General features: G+C 41.4%; 1 protein-coding gene across 1 annotated transcript in view; it reads right to left on the bottom strand.

The window, feature by feature from the left end:
- Positions 1-18050: 18050 nt before the first annotated feature.
- Positions 18051-25169, bottom strand: part of PRELID2 (PRELI domain containing 2) — a 70446-nt gene continuing 63327 nt past the window's right edge. The window contains exons 6-7 of the mRNA XM_080803345.1: positions 22326-22395; positions 18051-18271 (exon numbers count right to left, since the gene is read on the bottom strand). Coding sequence (XP_080659471.1) covers positions 22336-22395 — 60 coding nt within the window. The 3' untranslated portion in view covers positions 18051-18271; positions 22326-22335. The remainder of the gene's footprint in view (positions 18272-22325; positions 22396-25169) is intronic.

Below are 25169 nucleotides of genomic sequence, written 5' to 3'. Positions count from 1 at the left end.
TTTTTGCATCAGCTGTAGATTTTCACCCTGACAGGGTCCTACCCTACTACGTGTCTATCAACTTTTCAAAGTTAGGCTTTCTCCCAGACAGTGGGAGCTTGGTCCTCCCATACACATTGTACGCTGGCTCTTTTTTTTCTTTCTTTTTTTTTTTTTTTCCTGTACACTAGCTCTTAAGGCTTCTGTTTGCAAGTGACTCATGTCCAGGCCAGCAGCATTCCACTGGCCAAATTAATTCACTTGGTCATGCCCAGTTGCAATGAATGAAAGAAAAATTCAATCCTACCATACACACAAGGTAGAGAGCAGGTAATATTTAATGAGCCGCACTAACACTAGCATGCTGTCAAAATGCCAAACTTAAAAGATGGTTTTGACTGTTCATGAGAGACATAAAGGTCCATGGTAAGGAATCACTGGTGATTTTACGGAGGCATGAATTTGAATCATGCATGTTAATGAGATGAAGATGGTTGGAGAGAGCACCAAAGCAAGTTTCTTCTCTAAGAATGAACAAAAGTAACTGCCCAACATCCACATCATGTCCTATCACACTGCAGCTTCTCTGTTCTCTCTTGTTGGAAATGCACTCATTCTTATAAAATAAACTTAAGCTCCATAGGGGAAATTATCTGCTATAAATTTGAGGACTATCAGAGTTCTTGGGACATTTAGTTTTGAACATCAGGGTCCATTCACCCATTCATCGATCGCATCTATTGATCATGGCAAATGTTCATATCAACTTCTGTTCTCAGTCACAGCACCTCTCAATTCGTAAGACTCACAGTAACTAAGATGTACACCAATTGGAATTCAATGAGTCCAATGTATGAGACACAGTCATACATCAAAGTGGTTTGGAACTGTGGATTTCTTTACCCCAAGCTGTTAAGTGTGACACAGGAAAGGACAACAGATGTGGAGCAGAGACTCATTAGCTGAATAATCTTAGGCATGACACTGACCCATTCTCAGCCTCAGCATCACTATCAGAAAATGAGGCTATACTCCAGCAGATCATTTCCCTCTTCCTTGCCTCATTTTGTTCCTTGTACTCCTCACTCCTATTAAAATTATGCTATGAGAAACTCAAATTAGGAAAGAGAAACGTTTATTTGTCTCCATTCTGAAGAATCTAAACACCCAGTGTCCTCCTTTAAAAGGAGACCAGGTCCTAAGGAGGTACTTTGCACCTTTCAGCAGGGACCAGACTAGAGGAATCACGCCCTGATACCATAAGGGAACCTGATCTCCACAGAAGGAGATCAAAGAAACTAGAAGCCTCTGAATGATCTCTTAGCCTAGACCAAAAGGCGATTCAGTGAGGAAAGTAAAAACCTCTCATACATCACCTTCTGCATTTTTCATACCTGAATGCCAATCTGGACATTTCATGAAAAACCAATGGTTACAATAACAACTGTTATCACCAGAGGCAGCTGAAATCAATAGGTTTTCAAATCATTATGACCTCAAGGATTATAGTGTATGTCAGCGTAGAATTCCTCAGAGACCATCTGGGTAGGGGCAGATTTGAAGTCCTTTAATTTGCTGGATCGAGAGCCATTACTTACAGTTTTCATGCCCTAGACCCTCTTCCCATCTTTTTTATCGGGGACTCTCTCAGTCTTGAGGAATGAGTTATTCACACAAGCAGAGTCATGCCAGTTAGAGAAAATGTTTCCAACTAAAGTAAGCTGGGAGAGTTCTTCTGGGTCACTTGGGGAAGGGTTGTCCAACAGAACTTTCTGGGTTGATGAGCATGATCTGTATCTATGCTGTACTACACAGAAAAGAGCCAATAGCCACAGACAGCTGTTGAGCACCTGAAATGTGGTTAAAGTTACTGAGAAATCTACCTTTCGATTTTATATCATCTTAATTTAAATTTGAATTTAAATAGTCACATGAGGCTAGGGGCTACTGTATTGAATAGTGCAGATTAAAGAGAAGGTTTTTGACCCACAGACCTCCCAGTATCCAAGAACAGCCTTCAAAAGACACACAAGTTGACCTAAAACTGTGTATGAAATGTCAACTATGCAAGACAATACTATTTATCTTCCAATAATACATAGTTATTCTAGATTAAGGGTTAAATTAGGGTGGGTATCTACAGGGGTGCGGATGAGAGGTGAAGGTGAAAATAAAATAACATAAAATAAAATATTATGCTGAAAAGAAATAAAAAATACACAAAAATAAAATAAAAATAAGAGCATGGGTCTGCACAGACTAAAAATGATAATGGAGCAAGAAATGAAGAGTATAATAACTCAACTCTTTGTGCCCAAGATACAAAAAAGAAAGAAAAAATTGTCTGTACGGGTATTTTTCAAGGTCAGACTTAGCTTTCATCAAATTCTCAAAGAGGTGCAAGATTCCACCAATATGTCAAGAATCTCTGAGCTAGGGGTGAAAAACCTCAGAACAGAGGGATGGAAATAGAATGTGGGTTAGTTAAATAATATAATAGACAATTTTTATCTGACACAGTTGGGATTGGCAGTTGGCTAGTTAACCAAAAAAGTGAGAAATTTTATCTTTAAGTGAGAAGACATTAAAAAACAGTACTCGTAAAATATTTTTATTTCAATTTACAATAAATGAAAATACATGTATTTGCCTTTACCAGTCTTCTGGTGTGGAGCCAAGGACATTTCTTTGTGAATGAGTGCACTGACTAGATTTCTACATTATATTTCTTCCATAAATCAAAACCATAGAGCATTTTCTGGTTTCCACTGAGTTTCTCTAAGTAGAGCAAGAACATAAAGACACTTCTGAAGCAATCCCAGTGTGGAATCCTTCTAGACTTTCACAATTTTGCCAAAATGTGATAGCTATCTAACCCTCATGTAATTCAAAAACAATTATTTTCACTGTAACTTAATGACTCTTCCCAAAGCAAGAAACTGGATTTCATAAAAATACCCTCTCTCTCTTCTTTAAAATGCCAACAGATGTGGTAGGCAAAATAAGTGCCACCCAAAGATGTCCATGCTCTAATCCTCAGACTCAATGAATACCTTACTTTGCAGGACAAAAGAAACTTTGGAAATGTGATCTTGAAACGGGGAGGTTATGCTAGATTATTTGGTGAGCCCAATGTAAGCATAAAGGTCTTGTGAAAGAGAGAGACGGAGAACCAGACAGAAATTTGAAAATACTATGCTACTGGCTGAAGATGGAGAAAGGAGCCAGTCACAAGTCAAGGAATGAGGATGGCATCTAGAAGCTAGAAAAGAAAGGGAACAAATTCCCCCTTAGAGTCTCGGGAAGAAACACAGCATCTTGACCCTAGTCCAGTAAAATCCATTTCAGACTGACCCCCAGTAAGATAATAAATTCATATTGTTTTAAGCCACCAGGTTTGTCCTTATCTATTAAAGTGGCAATAGAAGACCAATACAGTTTACAGAACAGTTAAATAAATGATTATAAATGAGCATAAACTGATTTAGGATGCAAACAACCCTTGCAAAACATGTAATACAATGAGTGAGACCAGAAGTGGACAAACATGAGTGAGGTGCACCAGCAAAGATTATTCAAGATGATATAGGCATCAATTAGCATGTTATCTATGGGAAAATGGTAAGCATTCAGCAATCCAGCCAACCAAGCTCTTAATCCTCAGAGAGAGTATCTATTTACTGGCTCCTTTTGAAGTGGTCATTATATGTCAGGCACTGTGCTAACCACTTTACAATCATTCTGTAAATATACATTAATCTCAATTATTTTTCACCAGTGAGGAAGCTTAAATTCAGACTTGAAATGATTTGCCTCAGACCTCACAGCTAGTAAATGGCAGACTTACTAGCCAACACTTGCTCTGTGATCCATCTGATTCAAAAGCATAGGCTCTTAAAGCCCCTTCCAAACTGGAGTTTCTACAATTCCCAGATGCTAACTCAAACACCCCATTTTATAGATGACAAAATTGCAATTAGTCTAACTAATTCTAGCTCTATCACCATAGTAGTCAAGGTCATAGCAAGAAATAGAATAACCAAACATGATAATTTGAAAGGAGGTGTATAAAGGACTTTTCACAAAACGTGTTTTACACACACTCAGAAACGCATCAAGCGAGGGGCACCTGGGTGGCTCACTCAATTAAGCGTCACACTCTTGGTTTGGGCTCAGGTCACAATCTCACGGTTGTGGGATCAAGCCCGGTGTTGGGCTGTGGGCTCAGCAGGGAGTCTGCCTGAGAGTCCCACTCCCTCTGGGCCCCTGTGCTCCCAGCTCCCCTCTCCCACCGTTCTCTCAACAAGGAAAGAGGGCAAATAACATGACATGGACTAGACACAGTATAAGTAATAGTTTGTAATCAGGAAATACAAATCACGAGCTACAGAGACATTTTCTTTGATGTATCTAGCATTACACAGCATTACTATGAAATTTCTTTTTTTTTTTAAGATTTTATTTATTTGACAGAGAGAGATTACAAGTAGGCAGAGAGACAGGCAGAGAGGGGTTGGGGGGAAGCAGGCTCCCTGCTGAGCAGAGAGCCCCATGCGGGACTCGATCTCAGGACCCTGGGATCATGACCTGAGCTGAAGGCAGAGGCTTAACCCACTGAGCCACCCAGGTGCCCTACTATGAAATTTCGTTTGAGGTTTGATAATATGTGGCCACACAAGGACTACAGTTCAGCCACCTCCTCCCTGTGTCACTTAACCCACAGTGAGCCTTTAAGTCCTTATCCGTAAAACATCTCCTACCGTCTTCACAGGGTTGCTTCAAAAATTAAATGAGATAGTGGATATGGAAGTGCTTAGTAAATAAACCAAAATGTCCCCTACAGATAAGAGAGATGAAGATCAGCATAACCAACTATATCATGAGATGAAAGCAGTCTACTAAGGGCTCCCTCTGGAGTAAAATTTTAGCTCATCAGAAAAATGCTGAGTTTTGTTGAAAACCGTGTTGATGTTACAGGCTTGTCACCCAGGACCTCCCATCACTGCCTCTGATGTCTGAGAAATGCAAATTAAGTAGCATTTTAAAAGAAAGCAAGATGACAAATTGAAGTCCAGACAGGTTCCTTTGCAATTACAACCTAACACTGCAACGGGTTCTTGCTAAAATGCTTTCATTAAATCCGACTGCTCAATGCCCTTTTGCCTTGTACGGTTTTCAACTGTTGCTATACAGTCGCACATGCATTATAAAATTAATATGCCAAAATCACAGGCACTTTGGCCTTTAAGTTTTACTCAAGTTCTTTAAAGTATAAACAATATAGTGATGACTGGGCTGCCCACACCTCTTTTCTGAGGGAAGTGTTTTTGTTTGAATGTGTAAATTGGTGGGTCAGAATGGACACTAAGTGAATTGTGGAAAGGGCTATCTTAGTTTTATATCTCTCATACTCCTGAGCAAAATATTTGCTAACAAAGCACTAGAAAGGAGAGGGTGGCAGGTGGACAAGCAACCAATGCAAAGAGGCAACTCATAAAATATATGTAAGTGATCAATAATAATATTAAAAACAACAACAACAAAAAAATCTTCAACTATAAGCTCCATGACAACTTGGGCTTTGTTTGGTGAACTGTTCTAGCTCCACAGCCTCCCACGGAGGTAGGAACGTAGCAGACACTTAGGATTTATTGACAGGATAAATGAACTTCCCTGGTGTTCAAATAAGTACAAAATAAAACTGTAGTTAAATCATCATTATTTATCTAACAGATAACCAAAATTTATCTTGTTTTTTATGATGAAACCTGATGTTGCCAGGGCACAGAAAGAGCAAGTGTCAGTATGACTCTATCTTGGAAATTATTTGGGAGGTAGAGAAAGAGAAAAGAGAATGAATGAGGGAGAAAGAAGGAAAAATGTAGAGACTGGGGGTCTTTAAATTCATCTATTCCAGCTGCCTCATTTTGCAAATGACAATGTCATTCATTTGGTCAAGGTGGGACCAGCTCCTGGCCTCAAGAAGCTTACAGTCAAACGGTGGAGATAGACACCGAACAAAGTTATTACAAGAAGAAATGCAAAGTGCTATCAAGGAGTGTAAGACACCCAGCCTAGAGTGCAGTGAGGACAGTTTCCTGCAAGTGACACTTCAGTGAAGACTTAAAAGAAAGATGAACTTAGGTAGAGAAAGGAGCCCAAAGGCTTTGGACTTTAAAGAGTCAGTCATGGTACAACTAAAACTCCTAGACATTATATTTGAAACAAAATAAGATGACTAAGAAAAGTGGAGCAAAGAAGGCAGCCTATCTAAGGAACTTGAGATCCAAAGAACAACACTGCAATGAGTTTGCTGAGTTTTCATTTTGCTTCATATCTGCAAGACTGAGTTCTGGAGAAGCCAGCAACCTAGAAATGCCTCTTTTCTGAGAAAAATATAACATCCTGCTCTCTCTTGGCAAAGGACCAGGAAATGAGCCACCCAGCAAGATAGAAAACATTCAGAAGACAGTCACTGTACTCCATGCCATAAAAAATACTATGGCTGCTACCCCAACCCATGCCAGCAAAGGCCAAGTGAGGAGCCCAGACTTCCACTCTCACTGGACTTTAACAGAGGTTCACAATCCCCCTGCCAGGGCGATGTGAGAGAAGACTGAATAGGGAGCTGGGACTTTCATCCCCACCAAGTGGTAATGAAAACCCTCTCCATCCCCTCAGTGGAGACCATGTGAGGGGCCTGAACTTCTACCTCTACCTGGCAGGAAGGAGCTATTCCCCTCCCTCTCTGCAGAGGTGGTGTCATGGGAGACCCAGTGGAGAGTCAGAGTATGCAACAATACCACAGTAACAGTGGAGACCAGGTAGGGAGCAGTAATGAGGTACTCTTATCCCTCCTAGTTAAGAAGGTATCAGTGGGGACTAGCAGAGAGCCAGAATCCCCAAACCCACCATACTGTAACAGGGAAGGTCTCCCCATCCCACAGATGTCTATGGAGACTAGGCAGGTAACTCTTACCCCATGTACCAGTTAATAAAGCAGTACCCACCCTTTCCCCTGCTGGAGTGGTATCACAACAAGCCAGCTAAAACAGACTGTCTAAACAAGATCCAGCATCTCATAACGTAATACCCCAAATGCCAGAATTCAGTCAAAAATCATTCTTCATATCACAAACCAGAGAGATCTCCGAACAAAAGCAAAAAATAATCAGTAGATGCCAACACCAATATGAAAGAGACATTAGAAAATCTGGCAAATATTTTTGAGTAATCATAAATATGCTTCAGTGAACAGTTACAAACATGTATGACACAAATAACAAAATAGTCTACAAAAAGAAAGTAAGACTAGAAAGAAGAACCAATTAGAAGTTTTAGAACTGTAAAAATAATAAAGTAAAAAGCTCCAATGATGAGGTCAAAAGGAGAATGGAGAAGACAAGAAGAACAACAACAATTTGTAAACTGAAAGACACAGCAATAGAAATTACTCCATCTGAACAACAGAGAAAAAATGAAGTGAAGAAACAAAAATAAACAGAGCTTCAAGAACCTATGTGGCAATAACAAAACATCTAACATTCCTGTCATCATAGTTTCAGAGGAGAGGAGAGAAAGACTGGGAAGTACTAAAAAGAGTACTTAAAGAAATGACTGAAAACATTACAAATTTGGCAAAAGACATAAATCGACAGGTTGAAGAAATTAAGCAAACACCAAACAGATTAAACCCAAAGAAATCCACATCAAAACACAATGCAGCCAAACTTTATAAAATTAAAGGCAAAAAGAAAAAAAGAATTTGAAAACAGTGGGAGGGAAATGACAACTTACCTATAATAGAAAAATAGTGATTTTTCTCCCATCAAAAGCCACAGATGCCACAGAAAGTGGCACAAACATATTTCAAGTGCTAGAAGAACTGTCAATCCTGAATCGTGTCTATCTGATGAAAATATCCTTAAGGAATTAAGTGGAAATCAAGACGTTTTCAGATGATGAAAACTTGAAAAACTTTGTTTCTAGCAATTCTATCCTAAAAGAATGGCTAAAGTAGTTCTCTAAACAAAAAAACAATAATAAAAGAAGAAAATTCAAGATATCAGGAAGGAAGAAAGAATACAGTAAATAAAATATGGGTAAATGCAGTAAACTTTCCTTCTCCTACTGAGTCTTTTAAATTATAGCTGATGGTTAAGCAAAAAGCTGTAACACTGTCTGATATGGTTCTCACCACATGTAGAAGAAATATTTCATTCAGGCAATTAACTATAAACATGAAGAGGCAGGAATGTAAAGGGAGGTAAGGTTTCTACACTTCACTCAAACTGGTAAAATGATGACACCAGTAGACTGCAGTAAGATATACATACACACACACACACACCCAAGGAAGGAAAACAAAAACAGAACAAACAGAAATCGATTAATAAACTGGAAGACTTAAGCCCTAACATAGAAATAATTACATTAAATATAAATGGTCTAAATCACTAATTAAAAGCCAGAAATTGGCATAGTGCTTTAAAAAACATGGCCAAACTGTATGCAAGAAACTCACTTCAAATCTAACCATACAAGCAAAATAACTGAAAAAGATATAACATACAAATATCGATAAAAACAAATATAGGAATTCTTATTAAAGGCACTCTAGCTAGAGGAAACTTCAGGGCAATTAAAAATACCAGGAATGGAGAGAAAAGGGATATATATATATATATATATGAATGAAAAGGGTTAAGCCAAAATGAAGATACCTTAAACTTAAATGTGTACATACTAAACAACAGAGCTGCCAAATATGTGAAGCAAAAATCAATAGAAATAAAACGTGAAGCAGACAAATCTACAGTTGTAGATGGAGACCTCAATATCTTTCTCTCAACAATTTATAATACAAGACAGAAGATATGTATATAGAAGAATTTGAAACTAACATCAACCAACAGGATCCAATCAATATTTGTAGAATGCTACACCCAAGAGCAGAATATCCATTCTTTTTCAAGTGCCCATAAAACATATACGAAGACAGATTATACATCCTGGCCCAGAAAAGAAGATTCACCAAATTTAAAGAAATAAAATTATACAGGTGTGTTCTCCAACCAGAGTGGGATCAAACTGAAATCAATAGCAGAAAGACAGCTGGAAAATCTCCAAACAATTGGAAACTAAACAACACACTCCTAAATAATCCATGGGTAAAAGATAAAGTCTCAAGGGATATTTTAAAAATACACTGAATGGAATAAAAATGAAAATATACCATATCAAATTTTGTGGAACACAGTTAAAGCAGTGGTAGGAGGGAAATTTATAGCACTAAATATATACATTAAAAAAGTGAAAAAGTCTGAAAACAATAATCTAACCTCCCACCTGAAGACCTAGAAAAAGAACAGAAAAATAAACCCAAATCAAGCAGAAGACAGAAATTATAAAAAGCAGAAATCCATAAAACACACCAGTAAAGCAATAGAGAAAATCAATGAAATGGAAAGTTTGTTCTTTGAAAAGATCAATAAAACTGACAAACACCTAGCAACTGACAAAGGAAACAGAGAAGACACAAATTACTAGTATCAGGAATAAAACAGGGCCTATCATTAAAGGCCGAGCAGACATCAAAAGGTTAAAATGAAAATACTATGAACAATCCTACACATGTAAATTTGAAAATTTAGATAAAATGGACCAATTCCTCAAAAAACACGAACTACCACAACTCACCCCAAATGAAATAGAACATTTGAACTCCCTCCAACTATTAAAGAAATACCATATTTGTGATTAAAAATCTCCCTCGAACAGAAAGCTTAAGCTCTAGACAGCTTCACTGGAGAATTCTAGCAGACATTTAAAGAACACCAACTCAACACAATCTCTTCCAGAGACTGGAGTGTTCACTACGTGCCAGGCACTGTTCCAAGAGCTTTTACATGTCTTGAGCTCATTTAATCCTTTGGATAACCCTTAAAAAATAGGCTCTATTATTACTCCCTTCCATATGAACAAACAAAGCCCTGAGAATTTACATACGCACCTCGGGTATGACATAACCAGGACTCCAATTTAGGTTTCTAGGATATATCTAGACAAATCAATTGCTCAGATTTCTTGTATATTAATCCTCATCTATCACCCAATAGATAGTCAAAATTCATTTTTTCAAAGGAAAACTCAGAGCTGGCCAGGACATGTTCCTTCAACAAGAAACTTGGGATACTACCATAGCTGGCATTCTCAATAGAAATATGTGTTTTGTAAACAAAAGTAAAGGTTACTCCTGCTGGCAACTGCCATACAATTTCCATCTAGATGACAGTTAAAACATATCTGAGAGAATACAACCAGAAAAGAGGTTTATTATTGGAAATGGTTAAAAGCTTCACTATAGGAGAACCAGCCGCACCACTATAATTACAAGAATCAAGAATCAAAACACCGCTTCATTAATTTTTTTCCTTGTGTTTGTTATTTTACCCCATCAAAACTAATTATACCCCTTCCCATGGATTTTAACAAGCACTGTAGACAGAGTGCTTAGAAAAGCTGTGGTATACAGGTATATCCGAACTGCCTACATTTAGGAAAATACGGTATGTCAAAAACATTATACTGACAACCAAAATTTGCCCAACTAGTGTTTTCTCTTAACAAAAGAAGAAATATGACTATCTCCCAATAAATGAGAGAAAAATAAACTATAACAAATACTCTTCTTATTTACGTACCTCCTTCTCAACAACAAGAAGTTGTGCATTAACTTAACCCTCAAAATAATCCGTGATGCCCCTGATGGCAAGGCCCACTGAAGTTTACAGGATATTTGCCCCATTTTGTATCACAAGATATTGGCAGGGGAGGGCCATGCTGCTGGGATGCAAGGCTGTCTCTGAGGGACATGGGAATTCTGGGAGTTCTGGGGACTGGGGTGGGCTACATCAGGGTTTCCCAAACTTTTCCAGAGAGGAACCTGACTCCCACTACTGGAAGAGGGCCCTGGAACCTTTGGGATATGCTACCTGCCAAGTGTCTGCAGCAGGCTGAAGATAGGTGACGGCCACTCTTGGTATTTTCAACAGATTCAACCTCCTATCACACCTGCCATGTTCTAGACAGCACGCTAAGCAGCATTCCAAGCAAAAGGACTTGAGGGCTTCTGCTTTTTCCTAAATTAAGGTTCCATTCCAATCTTACAGCCTACAAAGTCATACGTTTAATATAAAAACAAGGTTTCCCACAAATCTTTGAGAAAAATGAATGCTTTAAGAGGAGCATTCTGTTCATTATACCTTCATGGTAGATGGCTTCATTCATCCCTCATGGAGATGACTATATATTCCCAAGGGTACAAATACTCTGTTTTGGAAATTGCAGGTGACACTCCTCAGGTAATGTTTCTGAAGCGGATCAGGGGGAAATAAATGCCTGCCTGACACTCTACTCTTCCCCAATTCTTCTCTGCAAAATCCTTGCCTTAGTAAGGCCCCAAAACATTGTTAGCACTTATTTTTTCCAGGAGAAATAGTTCTCATAGCACTTGACAGCACAATTAACACCTAAGGAAACAAGTTATAAAGCTAGCTTCTGACTTCGCACATACAAAAAGACTACTTTCCATACTGGAATAGTTCCAACTGTAATCTGATGCCTCGTTTAATCCAATTTAAAACTGTAATTAAAAATTGTAGCCATGTAGTGTCTCAAATGTGCCTCCAAGTTTTCCAAAGTCTTTAGATCCAATCATGAAGACCAGGAGAAAGCTGCAATAAACTTTTTCTCTGTGTCTATGAATACATACAGAGAAATGAAGACATGAGCTGAGGCTCAAACAGTCACCCTAGGTTTCCTCACGGTCACCCTAACCTACTCAATGACAAGTATAACCTCGATAGGTTTTCTCCCTTTCTCTCTCCGTCTCCTGGCCCCATACCCTGTTTCCAGCGACAAAGACTAGACTCTGGGGTAATTCATCTGTTAAATTCTTTGTAGGCACTTTACATAAGCCTCCTGTCCTGGAGACTAGGGAAAAAAAAAATTTTTTTTTAACAGATTGGCAAGAAAGACTTTCGTTTTGAAGAGATTAATGACTACATCCCTAAACACAAATAACAGAAGCTTCAGTCCAGAAAGTAATTTCCCCTAAACCTCTAAAGAAAATCGACAACACGGTCATTTCCAAGTTGGCGCAATTGATGGACCTGTGAATTCAGGGGGACATTTAAACTCACAATAAGAAAACAAAAATATACAAGTGAACAGTTCATATTTTCTCCTTCATCGTCGGATCTAAAAGTTCAGCCTGGCACCAACACAAAGAAGGAATGATTCCATCAGCAGCCTAACAGATGGCAGGCACAAAATGGCTGTAACCTTCTCCGAGAAGGCTGGCGAATCGCTCCGTGGAGTTTAATTCACCAGGATGGGGGCTGCTGTTTTCTGCCCGGCACCTCCTGCACAGCAGGCTGGGCCACAGCTTGGAGAACTGCCTCCTAGGGTCCAGCAGTGCAAGCTCACAGGTTAACCCTTCGAGACAACCAAGGATCTTGAGTTACTACAGCAGCCTTCTTCTGCATTAGATTCTGTTCCAACAAATGCAACTCAAACTTTTGATCATAACAAAGCCAAGTGCTCACGGTAGAGTATTTTTAGAATCGCTTTTCTTCCTCTAGTATTTAAGAGACACCGGAGCACTTTTTTCTTGGAAAGGAAATTACATTTTTTGGAAGGCCTAGAGGCAATTCACCAGAAGGAGTAGGGCAAGGGGGAGGTCTCATATTGCCAATTCCCTCCTCCAGCTAGCTACATAAGGGTTCCCACTTAGGGAAAAACAGACATTATTTCTGAAGGTGGTAGGAATTTCCACCCATGGCTTCTGGATCAGCTGGGGAGCTTTACACAGTCCTGATGCCAGGGCCACCACCTAGAATCTTTGGGGCTGGGACAAAATCATCAGTGTGTTTTAAAGCTACCCAAGGGGTTACGATCGGCCATCAAGGTATGCAAGAAATACTGCATTTAAAATTTTAAATATTGCTTTTGTACATTTCTAGAAATTGTAACAATAAGTTAATATAATTTCTATTCCTAGTCCTCATCACACTGGGCTTGTCATCGTTAGGATTCCACCTCTCTACCCACCCCAATCTCTCCAATGCTTGTGTGAAGGTTCTCTGGAGTTCACAGGATTAATCCACACTAGTTAGCATGCCCCACCCAGACATCAGGGAACTACTACCCTGCAGCCATGAATCCAGGAATCCCCTTGGAGCAAGCTGTGATAGAACAGTCTGAAAGTAAAAGGTGTTTATGCCTGAATATCCTGTACCCGGCAAGCACTATGCAGTGGGGATATGCTATCTGGCTCAGATGAGGTGGTCTCATGCAGGGCAGCTCCACTCTTCTACCTATAAGGCCCACTAGAGAGAACTGGTTACCTTTCAAAAGGTACGATGTGTGCCTCTAACTCAGGCAGGATCATCCACAACCGTGCAATCTGCCAGTGACGCTTCAGGGCCACCAAGCTATATATTTATGTGTTTGATCTCTTCGCTGCATGTCCTGGGCTGATTTTTTTCAGCATCCTTTAAATGAGCGAATATTGTTTGATTTATTCAGGAGGTCCGTGCATTGGGTCTTACCATCAACTGGTGCCCACCACTGCCATCTGTCTGTAGAATGTCAGTGCAGGCCTCCTAGAAACCCCTGGATCAAGTCCAAACAGAAGATAAAGGCTGCCTTTTTCCTGAACACAGTAGGTGCTCCATAAATGCTGGCTGAACCAAGGATTCTACCCCTAAAGGTACTCGGCTCTAATAAAAGAAAAGCATCGACAGAGCTGGGGCAGGGCATTTTGGAAACAAGGCAGAGAAAGCCACTCAAATTCACCCAAGTGAAAAGCAGGCCAGTGAAAGGATCTCATGAAGTCTCATGGAAACACAGTACAGAAAGCAGAGCTAAGCCCCACAACTCAAAAAGCAGCGGCCACGTCTCCCTCTCTCTGGGGGTCATGTGACTTCCCGCTGCTGCCTGTCTGTGTGGTGCTTCGTTTCTTCTCTCTCGGCCCACCCTGGACCTTTTCGCATGAGCACATGGCTCCCTCAGATCGCCCAGTAAAAGGAGCCTCTGCTTACTTCTGGGAGAAAGTTTACTGGCTTACCTCGGGGCTCACCTGGGAGAAAGTTCACCGGCTCACCATATGGTCAGTGTAACACACACATCTGGAACTGTTGTGAAGGACGAGGATCATCACTACCAACGACAAACACAAGCTCTGCTGGGTGACGTGATACCCCCAGAAACTAACGATCATGCGTTAATATCAGTCATAACATCCTTATTTCAGAATGTCCGCAGGACTGAATTTCGGAGCTATCCAACTAACGGACAGCTCCGAATCACAGTAACACTGAATCAAAAAGACTTTTATCTTGCACAAAAACGTGGCCTGAGAAATGTTCATTTGAATTTAATTTACTTAGGTTTCACATTATGCAACTGTACATATAAAACCATGAACACAGTTGGGGAAGACACTGGCTTCTAGACCAAAAGACGTCATTTGTAGCAACATCTCACCAACCTTGAGGTCGAAGGTTTGACAAGTGTACTTGGGCAATCAGGAAGTTATAGGAAAACAGCAAAATATCGTCACCAGGGTCAATGCAGCAACGTTCGTTCATTTTACTGTTCTCAGGAAAGCCCCTCAAAGCCTGTTTAGTGTTACTTGAGATGTACAGTTTGCAGGGACATGAGTTCCCAACCCCAGACAGAACGGAAGGAAGTTTCCTATAGGCAGGCTAAAGGAACCGCTAGAGCTCAACGGGCAGAGCCGTCTGGTGGAGGGGCTTTAACAAACTCAAAGAGGGCCTGAAACAATGAAAAACATAAAGGATGACCTTAAAATTTTTTCACTATTTTTTAGTAGATCGTTCACAAAAGCAGGGAAATGTATACTGAGAGTTACAACGTCAATGGTTCAAATAAAGCAAAAAAGACGTGTAACTTCAAAAATAGCCTTGACTGGTCTGCACTGTGTACCCTCCGATGTCTGACAAATGGGATATCATTACCACACATATACTGCTTATAAAATACACAAAGCGATTTATATAAAAAGAATACAGCACCTTTTTTTATCCACATATGATCGAAACCATAAAAGCCCCTTCGTGGTAAAAGCGTCACCATCACGTACGGATAGCCTCAGTCAGCTTATCTCTGCATTAAGAACTTTATATTGTGTCCTGAGCGGTCAATTCTATCGATCAGTGGACCCAAATGACTGCCTTTTTACATGCTAGGAGACACAGAGGGCAACAACACAGCCCCTGAAATCAATGTTTCTCAAAACAAAGTCTGTGGAACAGCACAACTGAATCTCCAGGTGAATTCGCTTTACAACATAGATCCCCCAGCCCCCGATGAAATTTCATGAATCACAATTTCCAGGGGATGGCCTGGGAACCTACAGTTGAGCACTCCTCCCCAAGAATTTCTGGTACAAGCAGAAGTGTGGGAATCACTCTACAAAATCACTGCCTTGAAGGGCAGGCTCAGGGGCACTGGGGTGGCACGGTCGGTTAAGGGTCTGACACTTCATCTCAGCTCAGATCTTAATCTCAGGGCTGTGAGTTCAAGCCCCATGCTGGGCTCCACACTGGGTGTGAAGCCTACTTTAAAAAATAAAATAAAATAAAATAAAGGGTAGGCTCAGCCACCCAGTCAGGAGGCAACTAACTGGCTGGGCCTACGAATTAACCTCTTCCCACACTTATTCTTAACATGCCCAGTAAGGTGGTACTCCTCCTGGTTTTGACATTTCTACTTAGTCTTATCACAGGAAAAAGATTCTGACATACAATAAAAATAAACTCTAACAAGCTCTCGTTAGTTTTTTTAAAAAGTGTTATGATTTCGAAGCCATATATGTGACGCTCAGAGCAACGGACGCGTGCAGAGTGTTTAAAAAAAATACTGAGTTCCTTGGGAATGGGAAGAAAATACATCTCAAAGCAGTCTTGCAGAAGAGGCAGAATGCAGCTTACATCCAGAATGGGGAAATGCAAATCTACTAAAAATTGGCGGGGGTGTTTAACTAGGCCTTACCACTCTTGAGGAAGAGACTGAAAACTACATGTTTTGTAGGGCCGGCACAATGTTTTAAACGGTTCTGAGTTACCGCCAACCTGTAAAAACTGGGAGAATTCTTTTCTTTAAAAAACATCTGTCTTTCCCTACCAAAGTGGAAAGTGGAATCACCAGAAAAGCCAGCCACAGGGCCACAGTGTCGGGGAGCCAGGCAGCAGCCTCCCATCTTTACATAGGTGTGCGTCCTCCCAGTCTCCCAGTGGCCACCTGCCTCCGTGCCAGATCACCTGCCGGCTCCCCAAAGCCATTTGCACTGGCTGCCCCGGCTCCAGGCAATTAGGGAAAAATTCAGCCTTCACTCTCTCTAGTTCTAACAAAAATTCTTGCTACAAAGATCCTTTCCTACTTCAGAAGTGGTGAGAAAGAAATCAGATAATGTCTGAAAATCACCGAGAATTCACTATAGTGTTCTCATCCCTAGTGGCCTACTGGAACCACCCAGGGAGCTTTAAAAAATAGACAGGCTGGTTCCACCAAACAGTCTCCCCATCCCCCACAGAGATTCTGCTGTATTGCTCTGGGGCATAACGGGGGAAGGGGGTGGGGGTAAAGCTCCCCAGGTGGTTCTAATGAACACCCAAGGCTGAGAACTCCTGCCTTCAGAGGATGCCGTTGTTGAGTACGAAGCATTAAGTTCATTCCAATGTCAACCTCCAAATACGGACTTCTAACCTCTCACCTCTGTGATAATTTACATCACCTTTTGTGTTTTAAAATGGGCTATTATTCCAAAAGCCTACCAAATGCCATTTACAAACTGGAAGAGGAAGTCAAAGTGTGTTCTGGTTCCTACCACTCCTTGTCCCTCCAACACACCTGAAGAATTAAAAAAATGAGGAGAATTATCCTAAGGGACAAAACTCAAGCAGCATAAACAGCTCACACACAGTAAGAAGAAACTCACACTGGCAGGTTTATATGAAATAAATTTTAAAAGTGCTTTGAAATTCATCACTGCACTAAGTGAAAAATTTTCAAATAGTTAAAAAAAAAAAAAAAGAACAATTTCCCCTGGTCTTCCCAGTAATGGCCCAATTTTTATCTTAAGCAGATAAATTCCAAATTATTGCCTCTCTTCAAGTGTTCTGTTAGGTAGTGTGCATTTATATTTTGGTTTCCAATCACGGGAAATGCAAACTACCATCACCTAATTTTCAAACAGTGATACTACCTTACAATACATCTGAAAAGCACATTTTCAAAATGGTTTCACATAATAACAACTTGTTTACAAGACTTCTCCTAGGCAAGAGGCAGCATGCTGCACTCGATAAACGTGACCTCAGATCGGTCCCACAATCTCACGAAGTTAATCCTGTAACCCGTTGTACAATTAAAAAGAGTGAGCTTCAGAAAGATTGGAAATTATGTACATGATCGATCACTGAGCTAGTGGGTGGCAACACTTGCACTCAAATACAGGTCTCTCAGATTCCCACACCTGGGCTCTTCGCACTGAACTATCCCTCCTGTCCTTCCGTGCTTAACCATCACGAGACAGAGACATCTGCACCCAGTTCTCCCTACTTGCCAGTGAAACACAGAGAGGCTAACAAGCCGCTCCACCCCTCACAATGCCAAAGCTACACCTGCCTTCCCGCTCTCCGTGCCATGTTCTTCCAGAAGACCAAATCACACAGCTGATATGTTACATTACAGAAGCTATACTGATGGCCCTTAGGTAGTACTTATGGGTAGAACATTACTCTAAATATGGCTTAGCTTCAACACAGGCCTGGTACATTCTTTTCTGTTGTAGGCCACCTACGCATCAGGTATCAGCTTCAACTCCTTTATCTGTCCCAAAATCTTCTCATGCATCCTATGAGCAATGATGCTGATAAACATGGGCAAAAGTGCCACTCGCCAGGCCTCTGGCCTGTCCTTGGCGTCCCTGACACCGTCACCAGGCAATCAGCAGAACATCCTGAAGAAGGGCAGACGTCACCTTCTATGAGTTTTTTCCTTTATTTGTAAATCATAAAGACACTGTGCCATAAAAATCCACCTAGAAGATCTCATGTCCAAGAGCTTCACACCCTGGCAGGAAGGTCTCCTCTTCTTTAAGCTGCTGACACTGTCTCCTTAAGCCTGTTTTTGGAAAACTGCATCAGTGATGGGTTCTGGCCAAGAAGTGATTCTCAAGCAAAAGTAGCACAACACAGGTCCCCTGCAAGAGAAAAACAGGCTTTATCACCTAATAAACATGTCTCGCCAATCAATACTTACTTGCCTCTTTTCTGAAGCAACTCTTAAAATAAGTCACTTGAATGCTATCACTGCGGATAATTCTTGAAGAAACTGCATTTCTGCCTCCTAATGATCTTCGAACAAAGCTAGAGCCTTATTTTATTAAGTCCGGTGACCCAGAGGAGCTGGTTCAAAGGGAGTTAAGACAGAGCTAAAACTGAAGGCTTAATCATTCCAGTGTGAAAGAACTCTGCTGTGTTGTCAAACCTCGGCAAGCCCAGTCTCCCAGCTGCCGGCGGCAAGAACAAACACATGTCAGGGCTATCTGTTTTATTCAGAAATGACAGGAAATCAAAAATCTATCAAATGGACATGTCAGCAACAACACCACAAGCATACTGGTTAGTGAGACTTATGCACCTCCATTTTGGCTCATGACAAAATCACCTTCTAATAAGCTTTCTAATTTTCAAATGCCCACGAAGATACACAGCCCAGAGAGTTCTGGGGAAGATCTTGAGGACTGGGCACCATATACAAGGTGGTCACAGTCTATGTGAGTTTAAATTACACAAATCTGAAACACGGTATGATATTAAAAAAGGAAATAATGCCTCCTTATGCACATTCATCCAAATCCCACAGAATGATTTTCTTTTCTTTTCTTTTCTTTTTTTTAATTAAGAACTACAAAATTCCCAAACTGGCAAACTGAGTCCACTGTACACAGCACCTAGACTCCAGCCACATGGCTGGGCTGCTTTATCTGATTAACAAAATGCCTACTTTTCTACTCCCTTATGCACGTGCACTGGAACTTCACAAGCAATGGTAATATGACTGTTGCTATTTTAACTTCACTGTTGTGACAATTTCAATGCTTTCTTAGGCCTTAAAATAAAATCATCCGAGTGGTGAGGTTAGAGCTAATACAGAGAAAATAAACTATCACAGTATTAACTCTGAAATACAGGTAAGATATGGTCAAATACTATATTAAAAAGGCTAACCAAACACACAAGGCTCCTTGATCATAACTTAGGAGGGGGCATGCTCAAGTGTAGGGCACAGTAAAGCTTTTCCGTAAAGGACCAGACAGGAACTATTTTAAACCTTGTGGGAGGGGAGTTCTCTGTCACAGCTATTTACTCCAGTATTGGAGCCATAACGAAGCCAGTGACATAGCTGTGTTCCAATAAAACTTTATTTACAAAAGCAGATAGCAGGTTGGATTTGGCCTGAGGGCAAAAACTGACTGACCCTTCCTCTACAGCCTTAGACCTGATAGCTACTCCCCTCCTTTAAAGGTGACATTTAATTGCTCATAAAAACCACCACCCTTCCATCTTCCATAGAGCCAATTTTGAGAAAAGAAGTTCCATTAAAACAGGCATGTTTTAAGCTTACAAAAACTATGTGATAATAGCCAAGAAAAAAAAAGGGAAGAAATGAGCTGGCAAAAACACGGCAGCAACAACAAAGCCGTAAAATGTTCTATATCATCTTTGGTATGATGCTTACATAACTATGTATTTGTCAAAACTCACCAAACTGTACACTTAAAAATTGGTCAATTTAATTGTACATAATACTTCAATAAAGTGGATATTGACAAAATGCTTAAAGCCTCAGCAACAGGCTCTAATCTGGATTAGATTTATGTTGTAAGGTATATATAAATGTATCTGTATATATCCTTTACTTCACATTTGCCTCCCTGGGTCATAAATTAAGAGAGCTTGAGTTACGTAAATCCTTCAAAACCTCTGTTGCATTATATGCCCTGAAAACAACTGTCCCACATTACACTCCTGGCAATCCCCACACCTCAACCACTTCACCTGAAAGAGGAGTCAGTTGCTTTTAGAAACAATGCAAAGCCCCAAGTTCATGGCTTAGCTTTCAACCACCATAAAAACAAAACAAACAGAAAGCCCAAGAACATCGGTAATTTATGACAATAGGTGAGGCTTGCTGAACTTTCTCACTTCACTTAAAACCAAAAACACAAGTTGGTGTGAGTGTCATCTCTGTTCTTTTCAGTTGTCTTTCCTCCAAGGTGGAGCATGTCACCAGATAAGCAGGAAAAAAGAAGTTAAAGAGGATGTGGCTGAGATGCTAAAATCAGGGAAAAGCCACACAAGAAAATCATTCCTCTGCTTAATCTAAAGGCAATAAAATACATGACGACAATTTGAAAACCCCAGCTATTAGCTTCCTCAGGGCCCTTGTATTTTAACTGTCTTCACTCAGGGACAAGACCTCATTTAAAGCAACTGTTCTCAAACTGTGGGCCCTGGACCACCAGCAGCATCACCATCACCTGGGAACCCGCTAGAAATAAATCCTCGGACAGCACCCCAGACCTACTGACTCAGCGACTCTGAGAGGGGGGTCCACCAATCTACATTGAACAAATCCTCCAGGTGATTGTGATATTCAAGGACGTTCCAAATCATTAATTTGAAGTTTGAAAATCAATGTATATTTGTAAGTGGAGTCCCATCACATTCTTTCATTTAACTCGGAGCTGACCTTAGACCTCACCCTTCGGAATAAGATGGGATCCACGCTCAAGTGCGTGAGCTCTAGAGCTACTTGTGAGTCTCACAAAAATGCCTCAAAAATTTTTTTTTCAAAGAACAGAGTAGATGTAGGAACACAGCAATTTTTTTTTTTAAAGTTCTTTTTTTGGTACAACAGTTAATTCCCCCCGAGGCGGCTGCACCATTCCTGGAAGTACTGCAATACTAGGTAGATGCATGGAGTGGACAGAGCAGCTCCTATTCCATCTCCTAATCCCAAAAATCCATTTAATATAATGTCCTCGGATAGAGGACGTATCAGATATTAAACTGATAAGAACAGGTATTACACTTGATCTTGGCCAAAAGGCCGAGAAGCGATGAAACACAGCATTTTTAGACTGCATTTCAGTATTTTTGAGCACCTGCCATGTGCCATGCTTGTGCTAAATGAAATTATCTTACTTAACCTCCCCAGTCATGAATAAATCCATTCACAGGCCAGGCTAACATGCATTCAAAGCTGAAGAACTTGTATATAAATGTTCATTTTGCTTCTTCTTTGGTTAACTGCCCTCAAACTTTATTGTATATCACAAGTAGAGTCTAAGGTTGCTTATACGAAACCATGTGTACTATAGTTTTAAGCCAACATAAGGAAATCTGAGGTAATGATGAATTACCCACGACAATGTTTGTTTTACTCCAAGGTTTTACCTTCTCACGTATTAAAAATCCAAGTCCAAGAGATTTGGTCAGAAGCAAATCCATTACAATCATTTATTTTAGGCTCTGGTTCTCTCTAAAATAATGTTGTTCTGTCCTTTCCATTACGGACACCATTCTCCTTCATGTAGTGACAATAAAAACTTAAGGGAAAAAAATTTAGTGCTCTAAACCTGCTTCCCTGAGACCTCAACAGTGTTTGTTCTCAACTAGATATGGCGAGTGCCGATCTACCAGCCTCTACGCACGGCACCCTCTCCCAGACCTGAGAGCATCCTCGAGATGTCAGAATCCTTCTCTATAGCATTTCAGGCAGTCACTCCCAACCAGTGGAAGGATTTATGGCCAATAAAATAGATTTATTTCACTGGCCAATCAAAGCATGCCCCTTTCTTATCTCTCTCCCTGCTTCAAATACAGCTTTTAACCCGCTCCTTTCATTGTTCCCAGAACAATACAATTAAGCTTCAGTTAATCCTAAACCACAGTCTACAAATCGAGGGCACCCTGAGGGTCGCAATCATGCTGGATTGTGCTGAGCAGTTTGAACAATTTGAATGCAGTTGTAACCCAGCACGTGGCACCATGGTGCTCCGAAAATCAAAGAAGTAAGTAAATGACGGGTCCTGAAGAGATCAGGAAACACCTGTGAGGCCGTATCCTCCACCCGTAACTGGGAAGTGTACGGGGGAGTAGCCAAGGGAGGTTGATGCATTATACAGGACTTAAAAGCATGAAAACATGGCTGGAGTAAATAATCCTGATTTTGCTTGTGGTACTCACTGATGATTCTTTATTCGGCTAACGGGGCACCACACTGCTCCTTCAGCAGCATCTCCATTATTCTAATTCCCTAGAGAGAGAAGAAAGAACCATCAGAACGCCACAGTTCGTGGACAAGCACTTTTACATTCATCGTGACCCTTTCCCTTCAAGGAATCCAAGTCGGGGCCCTATTCTCATTTCAGAAAAGTAAGCTCATAGTCACACCTTACATTTCTACAATATTTTTCTCACCAAAGTCACATACATTTTCTCTACATGGGCTCAGAATTAATCAAGGGCAACAGGTACAGGGGTTTAGAATCTCCATTTTAAACGTAAGAATATAGGCCAAGAGAAGGTAAGTCACTTCTTGAAAGTGGCCCGCTCAGTGGCACTGCCAGAGCTGAATCATAACGGCAATAACAAGTGTTTATCGAGCACTTAGAAACGCGCTACGCTGGCTGCCCAGGTTTTCGTGAGCATGGTCCTGGGCCGTGGGTGCAAGATGCACCATGGAGACCCCTCCAGCACCTGGGCACCCCTTCCCCACCTGCCAGCACTGGAGGCACAGCCACCCTCACCCAAAGGTGAGCAGCCTTACCTGAGGTCATCAACCCCTCTCCAGGGGTAGCCCACATCCAAGGACTGGTAGAGACAGAGGTCTATAGGCCCTGGCCCCTTCCCTCAACTCCAGACAACTGGGAAGGACACCCCACGTCTGGAGGTCCTCATGGAATCAGGTTAAACCTTCATGGTAACATTACCCAGTTTAAAGCCCCTCCTGCCTGAAACCTGTTTCCCCCACTCCCTCGCAAGGGCTGTTCCCAGAGGCTCTCTCCAGTCACCCTCTGCACCAAAGTCTCCATCTCTGAGTCTGCATCCCAAGAGCCAGCCTGGGACACCTGGTTTGATACACACAAAGCCCCTGAACAAGTACTATTCTTTTTTTTTTTTTTAAAGATTTTATTTATTTATTTGACAGACAGAGATCACAAGTAGGCAGAGAGGCAGGCAGAGAGAGAGGAGGAAGCAGGCTCCCTGCCGAGCAGAGAGCCCGATGCGGGGCTCGATCCCAGGAACCTGGGATCATGACCTGAGCCGAACGCAGAGGCTTTAACCCACTGAGCCACCCAGGCGCCCCACAAGTACTATTCTTACTCCCATTTTACAGATGAGGAAACAGTAACTCCAAGAGGTTTAAATAATTTCCCCCAAATCATGTATCTGTTGAGTAATAATGCAGGGAAAGAATAGAGCCATTCTATTCTGGCTTCAGAGGTTCCCTGACCCTTCTCACAAGCTCCCTCCATGACTGCACATCCCGACCTTCCATGCACCCACCTTGCCAGTCAAAATCTACCCTGGAAGAAAGAGGAAAGCAGATATTCCCTCTTTCCTCGTTCAAGAACAAGTTCTGCAGACCAGGGGACAAACCTTCACAGAGAAAGACAACATGATGATGTAATTATGAACGAGAGTTTTAAGGAAGTCAGAGCTGGATGTGGGGGGATCTGGGATCTGGGAATGGGAGACACCGTTCTCAGGGACTAGAAAGCAGTCTACAGGGAACAGGAATGATCTAAGCTAACCTCAAACACAGATCCCGGGACCACACACAGGAAGACTTTGATTTAACAGGACTCAAGCAAGCCTCAGAGTTGTGCACCATTAGCCAGCACCCAGGGGATTCCCATGATCAGGCAGGTCTGGGAAACACTGAGGGAGCTTCAAGAGAAAGTCTGGGGCTTCCTACTAGGGGTTTATTCTTTGCCACAGCAAGCAAGTGAGCCTCTAGAGAAGATCATAAAATATATTTAGTGTCAAAGTACACCAAACAAAATGTAACATATCCTTGAGGTTTTAGATGCTCCTTCAGGTTGCGGCTAGCCATCGCCACCAATACTGCCCCATCCTACATGGAAGAAGTATCAGTTAAAGGATTCTGACAGAATGCTGACCAGCACAGAATCGGGGGTAACTAAAACTGCAAACTCTAAGACCAGGAGCACTGCTGTCAGAGTCACGAGACCCGGGTTCTGGTCACAGTACTGCCAAGTTATTCTGGGGTTTCTTTAGCTGAGTCACTTTTTACCAAGGAGTAACTAAGATTGGAGAGCAGAGAGGACAGCTAGGCCAGAGGGGTAGTGCAGCTGCACACCAGAACTGGGAGGGGAACCCACAGATCCACCTGCGGATCCCCACGCCCTGCTGAGACCCACACGGTCAGCATTTCTAGGGCTGGGGCCTGGAACCTGCAGATCTGTAATATACCTCATGTGGTTCTAAAGCCAAAATGGCTCATTTACTAGAATCTGTGAATGGCAGCCTGACACCACCTCAAAGATCCCTCCCAGCCCTGCCAGTCTGAGAGTGCATTTTGGAAGATATGGTACACACTGACCTCTGGTCCTCTTAGAGCTACTGTACTTGCAAAGACTTAGGGGGTAAGGAGGACAGTGGGGACAAAACCACCAGTGCAATGAAATTTAATCTAACTCTTTCCCTAAGATTTAACCATTCATTTCTGCTCTCATTCACTCATTAACAGATTCATTCAATAAATATGATGCACCTACTGTGTGCACTAGAGATTAAAGGGTGAACAAACAAGACACGGCCCCTGCCCACATGGAGCTTATGATCTAGTAGTTTTCATTCCCCTTGTTTCCATCTGTTTGTTTCAACAAAACCTTGAACAATAATTAAATGCCTTCCTTCTATTTTCAGGAAGAATAAAAATGGCCACGTTGATTCCACTGCAACCTTCTCTTTGCATAAATCTGGTGGTATGTCTTTAAAAACAGGAAAGCACACTCCCTCCTTAGGAAGTGAGCACTGGTGAACTCTCCCCATCCGTCCAAA

The sequence above is a fragment of the Martes martes genome (genome assembly GCF_963455335.1).
Source record: "Martes martes genome assembly, chromosome: 5".
NCBI lineage: Eukaryota > Metazoa > Chordata > Mammalia > Carnivora > Mustelidae > Martes > Martes martes.
Note: the sequence above shows the minus strand (reverse complement) of the source record. Positions and strands in the feature narration are given on the sequence as shown.